At 36.0% G+C, this 11,833-nt stretch overlaps 1 protein-coding gene across 1 annotated transcript; it reads left to right on the top strand.

Moving 5' to 3' along the window:
- Positions 1-1,181: 1,181 nt before the first annotated feature.
- LOC110778953 (uncharacterized) lies at positions 1,182-7,207 on the top strand. The gene is made up of 8 exons (XM_021983488.2): positions 1,182-1,840; positions 4,115-4,262; positions 4,377-4,527; positions 4,742-4,867; positions 4,976-5,056; positions 5,609-5,801; positions 5,888-6,158; positions 6,534-7,207. Exons 1-8 carry the CDS (start codon positions 1,640-1,642, stop codon positions 6,794-6,796), a joined length of 1,434 nt encoding a protein of 477 aa, XP_021839180.1. The 5' UTR covers positions 1,182-1,639; the 3' UTR covers positions 6,797-7,207.
- The last annotated feature ends 4,626 nt before the right edge of the window (positions 7,208-11,833 follow it).

Here is an 11,833-nt window from a genome sequence, read left to right as displayed (position 1 = left end):
ACAGGTTTAGGTAATACCATACCATCCCGCGCGTGCAAAGAAAAGAGAAATATCAACCCACTTGTTCACTCTCCTCTCTGTTTGTAACCGACCACACCCAAAACCCCTTAATTATTTTAACCCATTTTGACAGCTTCCCCTGTAACATTAAAACTCCAGCTTTCTCTCTCTCCTACCTCAAGCTTCCCCTTCTTTCCCTCTTCATCCTCCTCATCTCAATCATCAAGTATGTAACATACAAACTCATTAAAAATACAACAGATCAATCAAGATACATCAATAATATAGTATAAGTACATTGAGAATTAATATGAGATACATTGAGAATAAATACAAGATACACTGAGAGTTTTCAGTCCATTTTATCTCTCCTCTTGAACCTTACATCCATGGATTCCATCTATTTCGCTGCAAATTTTCAATTGAAATAGAAATATTGGGGTAATGTTTTGGTATTTAGATTTTTATAGCTTAATTCTCACTGGATTGAAGCTCAAATACATTGAAGATTTAATACAGATACATTGGGAATTCATTATAGATACAATGAAAATGCACTGTACATAAATTACATAGAAAAAGGTTGAAGATGACCACGGACACCATGGTCGACCAGTGAAGCTCAACATTTCAGAGTTCACAACTCACAAAAAAACAGAGGGGAGACAGGGAAAAAAGAGGAGAGAGAAAATCAGACCACACAGTAATCAAGATCGATTACGCAACAATTTGAACACAATTAAGATCGATTATCATCCTCAAGTCTTCGAACATGTAACAAATTGACAGGGAATTGAAGAAAGGACAAAAGAGAGATAAAAGTAAATGGGACTCTTTTTTGGTAACTGACGGGAGTGAATTGAAAGGAACAAGTGGACCATATGTTTTAAAGCTTATTAATGACGCGGGTTTTATTTTCGTCCGTCGGATTCACTTGATCTAAGGGCCTTGAATTCTTCTCACGCTTCTCACCTTATATACACTTTTCACGTGAGTCTAACCCTATATATATATATATTTATACTTAGTATATATTAGATTTACAATACATATATTTATTTATAGGGGATCATAGTAGTACAATTTTTTTCCCCACCAATTTTTTTTTTTACATTGATAAAGAAACCAAGGTTTGAAAATTTTGAGAAAATTGAGTAGTCAACAAAATAGTCATTGTGTTTGTTCCTTACTCAAAAATTCACCCCAAAATTTGAAAACCAAATCTACTCCTTTTTATTTCTCTCTGTAAATTTCCCCCATTTTTGTATTAACACTTTCTCTCTCTTGTCCTTCCCCCACTCCTGTCTTCGTCTTCTTGCTCATCGCAGGAGAGAGAGAAAATACGCGACGCAAACTCTCCTTCTTCTTCTTCACTGTTACTCAATCACTACTTCAACAATTGGAGATAGAAAGTGTGTGAGAAAGAGAAGAAGAAGGAGCCCTAGATCGTGTGAATCGATTTATTCGGCTTCGAAAATATTCATGTTCTTGTTATTTTCTCTCTCTCAAAATCACCCAAAAACCCTAATCTTTAACTTTTGGGGGTATTCAATTTGATGCCGAATGTGGGTTTTTAGCTACTGAAAGTTTGTAAATTTGTCGATTATTTTTGTTTGGTTTTCTAATTGTGGAGAGTGAAATGGACGGGAGGAGGATATCGGCGAGTCCTAGACCATGTAGCGTTCGTCGAGTGGTGGCGAAGAAGCGCCCGAGAGGTGGTGGGGTTGATGGGTTTGTAAATAGTGTGAGGAAGCTTCAGAGGAGAGAGATTTGTTCTAAACGTGATCGTTCGTTTAGTATGAGCGATGCTCAAGAACGATTTCGTAATATTCGTTTGCAGGTTAGGGTTTTCCCCAATTTACAGAATCTTTTGCTATCTCATTTTGTCCCCTCGTTGTTATGCATTTAGTTTATTTAATTTGGTTAATTTAAGCATGCTGAAACCCTAGTTAATTTGTTTTGTTCGAGGGTGGAAAACCTAATTTTGCAACTGGGTTTTAACAACACATTGATTGAATGTTTTAGGGTTTGTAGAAAGTTGTATTGGTGTTTGTAGGTTACGATTTAGTCGAATCAGTTGAATTTCCACTGTGGGGTATCAATTGAGGGAATTTGTATAATGTCAAATTGGGGTTCGTTGTGCTAATTGAAAGGTGATAGTGGATGATGTTGTGGATGAAGTATTGGTATATAGTCAGCTGTCTCTGTCCTCTCTGATATTGGATCCTTTATGAGAGTGTTTGGGTTCTACTCTTTTGAATTAAAAATAAGTATGAGCTGTTATCATTTGGGTTGAGAATAAGAGGCAAGAATCGTCGAAGTTTTTGATATTAACTTCAGCATTTTCCAATGGAGTTATGTGGTGGTGCTCAAGAGAGAGGATGACCCTTTCTTTTGGCTCTGCTCTGCTGGATTTTCTTTGAGCTGACGCAGATTAAGGAAGGTTGATGAAGTGATCGAATTACTTCCGGCTATATTATAGGGATATTTTCTTTTTCAATAACCTAATTGAACATAGGAAAGAGAGGCGGAATTGTAGTTATTGGGGGTGTTTATTTCGGTTCATGATAGGCTATTAGGCTGAAAGGGTTGCTTAATGCTATCTCGTCTTTGTTTTAACAGAGATTATGTCTGCAAATCTGTCAACATGATCTGCAAGTTGTTTTATGAACCTACTGAATTTAGTAACAGTTATTTCTTTCCTGTGGTATATTTGCAGATTCAAGACTGCAAAAGAATAAAAATTTCAAATATGTTTTCAATCCCCCTCTCTCATGTTTTTCCTCTTTGCTTTTTTCTCTCAATTTCCTTGGGGAATACATCACATATATAGAAGAGAGAAAGGGGGGGGGGGTGATTTACATTTTAAAAAAAATGAATTTTGGAATCTAGAGTTAAGAAAGCTAAGCTTCTGCAGAAAAGATTTCTCTGAACTTTTGGTTTTATAAAAAGAAATGCTTGTTTAGGTGAAGCTTTAGTTGTTTATTTTGTGTTCTTTGTCCCTGGATTATGGAGTGAAAAGATGAGCCTTGAAATACCAAGTATGTGTTGATTTATGTTTAGAATATTAGGTTGCAAGCAAAGTGGATAATGGAATGGGAAGGGTAATTTATTTGGCATTGCAGATCACATTGAATAAAAAGTTCCTGGTAATTTTGAAAAGAGTTCTATGTGTTAGGAACTCAAAAGAATTTGAGGTTTGTCCATAACCTGTAGTTTGACCCAATTGTCCATAACCTTTTTTATTTCATTATATGTATGGTTCTTTTTTTTGTTTATTGTTTATTGAGAAAAGAGTTGTTACCGATTAGATATTGGGAAATGCAATGGGTAGCCCAGCTATATTCACAATAAGAAATATATGGAGTTATTAACATGAAAAGAAATCAGTTGAATGGATGTTTGGAGGATGCTGTGCTTATTGCCTAGTCTGAGATGTTTGGAGGATGCTGTGTTTTACACTTTTACAGAGAACATCTAGCAACCTGTATGATTATAATAGATGCCCTGTTTTTCTTAGTTGTTTACAACTTTAAGTTGAGTTGACATGTGATAATATGGTCTATTACGTGGAGGTTGTAATTTTCACGTTTAGAAGTTAAGAACCGTTGTACTCCCTCTGTCCCTAACTATAGGCCACATTTGATGCAAGTTATTTAAGGGAATGGGTTTCCTTTTTATGCAAGTTTTTACATTTTACCCATGCTACAATCTAGTCTTTCCTTGAGTTTATCATTAAGGGTAATATGGCCAAGTTGTAAGTTTGACAAATTAAAATTTGAAACTGGATTGTTATTTTTGAATAATCCAAAATAAAAATGTGGCCTATTCTTTAGGGATAGAAGAACTAAATCAAGTTTGTAAACTTTTCTTTGTCAGTTGGAAGTACTGGTAGAAGCCCGCAATTGGTTGATGGCTATTTCCGACGTTTAAGAGAAATAATGAATGTGAACAATAAACTGTCCATCACTGTTGCTCTACTTTATTGCCATTAAATTATTAAGTGATTTTGTGTTGTTTTGTGTCATGCCATGATTCAACCATCCCTTCTCTCTATGTTTTTTTACTGAGGTTATCAGTTTGCCTATATTCAAGTTTCCTTCCTTCTTCACAGGAGGAGTATGATACACATGATCCAAAAGGACACTGCCCTACGATATTGCCTTTCCTCAGGAAGAGATCAAAAATTATTGAAATTGTAGCAGCACATGACATCGTTTTTGCTCTTGCACAGTCTGGTATCTGTGCAGCTTTTAGTCGAGGTCAGTGGGTGGAATCATTTGGTTATGTCTACAAGTATACTTGGTTTACTGATCAAAATTTGTGCTTGATAGTTGAATTGGACTCAGATGGGAAGTATTATTTTTTTATTGCAGAGACCAACCAGAGAATATGCTTTCTGAATGTCAGCCCAGATGAAGTAATCAGAAGTCTATTCTACAACAAAAATAATGATTCGCTTATCACAGTTTCAGTATACGCATCTGACAATTTCAGTTCCTTGAAATGCCGAACGACTAGGATTGAGTGCGTAAACTTTTAATCCTCTTAGATCTTATTGAATTTGAGAGTATTTGCGAGGGATGAAAATATTACAACCCAGGGAAATAAGTAAAGCAGATTAAATTGCCAAAAAAAGAAGAAGCAGATTAGCGTTCCCTCTCCCTCCCTTTTTACAGTCCAAAAAGTTCTTCTGTATTGACATAGTCTCCATTTTCTTCATGATGAATTAATCGTCCAGATACATAAAGAGAGGAAAGCCAGATGCTGGGTTTGCGCTTTTTGAGTCCGAGTCGCTGAAGTGGCCTGGATTTGTTGAGTTTGATGACGTAAATGGAAAGGTCCTCACATATTCTGCTCAGGACAGGTACCTTTTGTCGATTAGTATTTTATAGCTGATTTTTTTTCTCCTAATAGTATAACTGAATATGTTTATTATCTCCCTTGTGTTCTGATATATGTTAAACTTCTTCAGTGTTTACAAGGTATTTGACTTGAAGAACTATACTATGCTGTATTCCATTTCTGACAAAAATGTTCAAGAGATTAAGATCAGGTTATTTTTTTCTTCCTTTGTCCTTGCAAAGATAACTTTTCTTTTATGTGCAGTTCTCTTGCTTGAAAACCATCGTTTGATGGTTTGTTTGTAATGAGTTTGTCTATGTTTCTTGTTATACTGGTTATGGTCCCATCAAGTACTTCAGTACTTTCGTTGTTTTTGCCGACAAGTTGTGCGGAGTATTATTTTTTGTCACGTGGCTGCTGAAAAGAAGAAAAGTTTTAGTGGTTCCCTTTACAAGCTCATCTGAATTTGGTGAATATGGAATCAAGGTTCATCATGGAGTATTTAGTTTGGGTTGTGTTATTATGGTAAATGCATTAGGCAATAGATGATTATAGTGCATTGACTTATTTTATTTTTTAACAACCAATATTCCTGTCTCTTAGGGGAATCGAAGTAATTGTGTAAAAGCATATCAAAAGCTTGATCTCCGCATGTTTTGTTTTGTATAGTGTCTCTGTTGGATTTATCATATAGCTGATATGCTTTGCTGGTGTTTTTTGTATCCATTGATCTTCACTCGTGTTCTTTCTTTCTTATAAACAGCCCGGGGATCATGTTACTGATATTTACCAAAAATACTAGCCATGTTCCATTGAAAATACTTTCCATTGAGGATGGTACTGTTCTTAAATCATTCAATCATCTGATCCATCGGAATAAAAAGGTTGACTTCATCGAACAATTTAATGAAAAGCTTCTCGTCAAGCAAGAAAATGAGAATCTTCAGATTCTTGATGTAAAGTTCTGACTTTTCTTCTTCCTAAGTTCTCTTCGACTGCTACCATATTACTTGTGCTAATAGTATGTTGCCACTATTTGCAGGTACGGAACTCAGAATTAACAGAAGTCAGTAAAACTGACTTTATGACCCCATCTGCTTTTATATTTCTGTATGAGAACCAGTTATTCTTGACCTTTAGGAATAGAACAGTGGCTGTGTGGAACTTCCGTGGTGAGCTTGTCACTTCCTTTGAAGACCACCTCTTGTGGCATCCTGACTGCAATACAAACAACATATATATCACAAGTGACCAAGATCTTATTATTTCTTACTGCAAGGCGGATTCTGATGATCCCCTGTCAGAAGGAACTGGTAAAACCTCTAATAATCTTCATCTGATTCTTTTGCTCTGTACAGAACTTCGATATTTTTAATTTTTTTATAGAAACAGAGCTGAGAATTTGGCTGCAGATTATATTATCTTGATGAACATTATAGACAATGAACTTAGGATGCGTTCTATTCACCTATTTTTCCTGAATTTATCCGGACTTAACTAAACTTATTTGATCTTATTAAAACTTAGTTATAATTGTACTTGGGAAGACCTACAATTTCTATGATTCTATCATGCCTCTGCGGTGTCTTAAAATAGTGTGTTAAAGTTCTTGTAGGTTGAAATGTTTAGATGTCTAAGCTGATGCTGGCTTCTTGATGTTTTCTAATGATGAGATATTTGTCATGCAGCTGGTTCGATTAATGTGAGTAATATTTTGACCGGAAAATGCCTTGCAAAAATAAGAGCAGATAACTGCTCAACTTTGGAAGATGATAGCAGTTGCAGTAATAGTAATAGTGGTAGCTCTTCAAAGAAGCGAGTAAAAGCTTCAAGGATTAGGAGCACACCTGCAGAGGCTTTGGAAGACATCACAGCTCTCTTCTACGATGAAGAGCGCAATGAGATATATACTGGAAATAGGCACGGCCTTGTACATGTATGGTCCAACTGAGGGTTGTATCTTCTTCTTCTTCTTCTTCTTCTTCGCCTTCGCCTTCCAAATCTTGAAGGCTGTTCTTTGGGAACCTGAGTCTTGTGTCAATTTAATGTCTCCCTGAACTTGTGTACTATTAATTTTCTGTACCAATGCTTTACCTGTTGTTTCTTTTTGTGATTTTCGAGTGCCCTATCTGTTGTGCTTCCCAGTCTGCTTTCACTATTTAGTGTTTTACTCCTCAAGCACGAGGATACAAAGATGTAATCCCGTCTAATCTACTTGTAGCTAGTTGGTAAATTGTCTCTAATGAGTTCGAGCACTACTTCAGTGTCTAACTTATTATTGATGCATAGTAATATTGGAAATGAGTTGTTACCAAGTTTTAGTATAATTGAAAGTGGAGGCTTGTCTATTTTTCTACACAAATTTCCCTTGTTCTGTAAATTTTTATTTTTTGTTTGATGTTCTGAAGCTGTCTCTGTCTTGTTGTCAATTGTCATACACCCATATTTAAAATTCAGATCAGAGGCAATAATACATGGTGTGTACGGAGGATTTGGGTAACTGTCCTAAAAATAACAAAGAAAAATTGCTCCTTAACAAAACATGGAATACTTCATTTTTGTTGAATTAAAATAGCAAAAAAACCCAAAGGCTAATTTAAGAACACCCAAGGGATTACTACTTATGGAACCAATTCACTTTCTTGCCCATTATAGTCTAAATTCTATACTTAACATCTGCATGGACTCCCTTGATTACATTTTGAGCTGTGGGAACTTGTAGTAGCTTCCCATATATGGTACACTAAGGCTGCTAGTTTGTTACAGAGGTGTAGGCAACCTTCCTTCTAAAATCACTTGTTGAAGTTCTTTGAAGCCACTTGAGGGGATAACTGATGCCAGATTTGCAGTGGGTGAAACCCATCCATTTCATGAGCTTCGTACCACATTCAATACTGTAAGTACACCCAAAGAACATGTGATTTACCGTTTAAGTTAAACCTCAGATTGGACAAAGACAGTCAGAAGCAATCCCCATTTTTGCAGCCTTGTTCTAGTTTTCAGCTTGTCTGAAGCTGCTAACCACAAGATGAATATGTGTTAGTGTGAGGGGGTCGAAAAATAGGACGAGCGCACTTTTCCTAAGAAAACGGCTCGAACGACTTTCCCTCGGGATGTGACAATCATATTAAGTATAAGAACGAAACTAATTGTGGGCGTTAGCCTCTTTTTTTTATTAGTCTGTAGGAGTCGCCATTCGGTTTTACAACTACATTGAAGAAAATTGACAAAAGTCGGTTATCGTGATACGCCAGTAAAGACGAAGCTAAAGCAAGCGTATTCGACCACAACAGCCATAGGTTCCCTTGTGATCCCTGTTATGGAGATCGCTCAACGTATATCCAGCGGAGTAGAGATGGAGAGTTTGGGGGACGTTTGCTAATAAGGGGAGTGCCCGGTATTAGCCCACGAGGCGGTCCTTACTAGTTCAACGTGATGATGAACGGGACATGCGTTAGACTACATTACTAATTTGAGTTGTTTTTAATGCACAAAGAATTTAACTAGACAAGGCCGGGATATGTTTTAAGTAGATTTAAGGTACCTAACAATAACAGATTTGTCTAGAGATTATTTGATTAGTCATGATCAATATACAGTTTATGTGAACAAATTTATAAGGTGATGAAAGCGGTAAGTAATGTAGATTTCAGGTTACAGTATAGCCTAAGCTATACTGCGGTTCTCAGGAAAACTAACCACTTGTCCTTACTAGCCTTCCTTTTCTGCTTCGAACTTTTCGGTAGCTGACTGACTGTCTACTGCGATTCTTCCAGAGTTTCCTCTTAGATTCCTTTAATTTAGGCTTGTGAGTTGGTCATAGTTTCGATAGTATGTGGAGTGGGTTGAGTGCTTATGCGGACGGATTCTGCTTAACAGTGAGTTAATACGACAGACGATTGCGAATACGGGAAAGTGTGAAGCTTCGGTCAATACTCAAGCTTAAGGTTTTTTGGTAGGCATTTGGTGTCGATTTCTGGAGTTTTGAGGGCTGTAATTATAGTGTAACAGGTAGATTTAAGATAGACGCTTGAAGAGATTGAAGTTTACTGAAAATCAAATGATTGCGCTAGAATTTTCTAGCGCACACAACTGGTGCGCTGGAATTTTATAGCGCGTGCCAGATTTGTTGTCTGCTGAGTCATTGACAGCTGATTCTGAATTCTATCAGTAACGTGATTGGCTGAGAACCAAATTGTAGAGCCAGAATATAATGGCATTGGTATTGGAGCGCAGGAAATAAGTGGCGCGTGCATGCCACGCGCTAGAATTTTCAAGCGCTGGTGTCTTCTGTCCACATGTTTCCAGGTTTTTCCGGTTTTATTCTGAATTTCTATCTCATTCACGGTTTTATCACCTTAATGATATTAGTTGGAGTGCAACTCCTATCTTTTCTCAAAGATTAGTTGTAATGCAACGTAATCACTTGAAAATCTATCTTATACGGCTGTTGTTTTAGGTAGCAGGTTAATATGGTAGTTACTATAAATGGCAGATACTAAAAATGGAAATGTGGGTTTCGGGGTCATGTCAGTCAGTCACAATTCGTTCGTTGCATACTTAGGAAAGCGTTGACAAGCAGTGTTTGGTTTCGTCATTAAACCCACCGCTTCGGGCCTAGAGACAAATGTAGGCGTCTACAGTTGGCCCCCACTTTGATTGAGTCTGGTGAAGACGATAATTAAAGTATTGGTAGCCGACGTGCATCTGGAAAACATAGTCTGAATGAGACCAAATTTAGGCGAGGGGTCTCACGAGCCCCTGAGTGATAACTTTTTACTTAAGGGTCATCACTAGGAATGTCAATAGCTCCCTCACGAGTCATCGAGAATCTGTTGGCCTGAACTGATACTTCTCCCGGAGTCATTAGATGGTGAATGGAGTTTTTCGAAAAATAATACTTAACATAATTTTAAATAATGATGGTGACATTTTATTAATGAGAAATGTACGAACCTCAAGGTGAAGACGGTTTTCAGAGTTTTAGAATTTCGGAATAGATAGTTGTGACGGAATGTAGAATAACAGAATATGGAATAGTGGCGGAATACAGATCTTCGGAACATAGAATATGGATCTTCAGAAATACAGAATACCGATTTTCAGAATACATAATCCCGAATTTCAGAATACGGAATTTCGGAATACAGAATACAAAATTTTAGAATATAGAATACGATTTTTTGGACTACAGAATACAGAATGACGGTATACGAAATACAAAATGATGAAATACGGAGTATGGAGTACTCCCTCCGTCCCGGAATACTTGACCTATTTTCCTTATCGGGCAGTCCCTTAATACTTGACCTACTTCTAAAAATGAAAATATTCTAACAATATTATATTATTTCTCACTCCACCCCTATTAACCCACCTACCTCCTACTCCATACAAAAAATAATTAAAAATTCAACCCCTACTCTCCCCCACCCCACCTCTTAACCCACCTCCCACTAACTACATTAAAATAATACCCCACTATCAACTACTACCTATTAAATTAAATAAGTTAATTCAAGTCCCTTAAACTCTGTGCCGGTCAAACCGGGTCGAGTATTCCGGGACGGAAGGAGTACATAATAACGGAATACAGTATGACAGAATACGAATACAAAATGAATAAATACGGAATACAGAATAATGACATTTTTATTAACGAGCAATGAATAAACCTCGAAATAGAATACGAAATACAGAGTACAGAATACGGAATATGGAATAACGGAATGCAGAATATGAAATACCGAAATACATAAACGGAATAACGGAAATACCAAATACAGAATACGGAACACGAAATACGGAATACGAAGTGGCAGAGTAAAAATGACAATTTTGTTTTGGGGTAAACGAAAAATGTGATTTGGAATACTTTTTATTTTGAAAGTTCATAGATTAAATATTAGTTTTAAAAACATATATTTCTTTTAAAGAGTCGTTACCTGAATGGGTTACGGTTATTTCCCGGAATGTCGTGATCTGTAAGTGGACCAACGGAATAATTTATTATTTTAGAAAATAATAAATTGAAAATACGTTACTCTTTCCGCGGGAAGGAAATTGAGTAAAAGTCAATGGTTATTTGCGGTATACATATAATCAGAATAACTTGAATATTGAAAATCCGATTGAGGAACACTATCTCAAAAGTGATTTGGCTGCCCACGAATCCAATCATGTAAATAATCTCACTTTAAATGAGTTGCTTATAAAAAAGCATCATCAATTTTGTATTTGAATGTTGAAATAGAACATAAATATTGAACTTGAACGTGAACTTGAATGTAGAACTTGAATATTGAACTAGAATATTGAAATTAGGAGGCTTGGTTATTAAAGATCAAGACTTTTATGTAAAAGACTTCACCTTTAATATTCTCCATGACTTGAAAGTTTTCTAATTTAAAGAGAGTTTGCCCTCTTTTTAAATATCATTGAACTTTGAACATTGAAATTGAATATTGAACATTGAAATTGAATATTGAACATGAAACTTGAAGTTCATGAGTTCTAGTTTCTTCAAACATCCTTGAACACTTGTAAATCTAGGGTTTTTGGAAAATATGTATGATGATTTTTGTAAAGACCACTTTCAAGAGTGAAATCTCATTTACTAATCATTGTTTTCGAAAATAAGCATTAAAGATTGAAGCTTGTAAATAGAAAATGGAGTTTGGAAGATCATTTGAGGGGGGTTTCAAGTATGAAATCCCCTCAAATATTACTCTTTTATAAACATTTCCTAGTTCAAGTGAGTATGAATATCACATGAACATCATAGGATTAGTAAACTTGAAATAATAAAGGTAGAAAAATAGATTTGAAGAATCCTCGGAAATGTACCTAGATTTCGGTGTTGGTTGATTTCCAAGATTAATTGGACTCCCAAAATGTTTAGGAAATTAGAAAATTGAAATTGTATTTGAAGAGTGTTTGTATGATAGTATCTTTGTAGAGATTTTAGGTTGAATATTGAAAGATTTGA

The sequence above is a fragment of the Spinacia oleracea genome, chromosome 1 (genome assembly GCF_020520425.1).
Source record: "Spinacia oleracea cultivar Varoflay chromosome 1, BTI_SOV_V1, whole genome shotgun sequence".
NCBI lineage: Eukaryota > Viridiplantae > Streptophyta > Magnoliopsida > Caryophyllales > Amaranthaceae > Spinacia > Spinacia oleracea.
The sequence above is the reverse complement of the archived record's forward strand: the minus strand, read 5'-3'. Positions and strand labels throughout refer to the sequence as shown.

Excerpts from the sequence above, each read along its gene's own strand:
- LOC110778953 (XM_021983488.2), top strand. The coding sequence starts at position 1,640 with ATGGACGGGAGGAGGATATCGGCGAGTCCTAGACCATGTAGCGTTCGT. Across the intron at positions 4,868-4,975 it reads ACATATTCTGCTCAGGACAG|TGTTTACAAGGTATTTGACT; the intron begins GTACCTTTTGTC and ends AAACTTCTTCAG. Across the intron at positions 6,159-6,533 it reads TCCCCTGTCAGAAGGAACTG|CTGGTTCGATTAATGTGAGT; the intron begins GTAAAACCTCTA and ends TTTGTCATGCAG.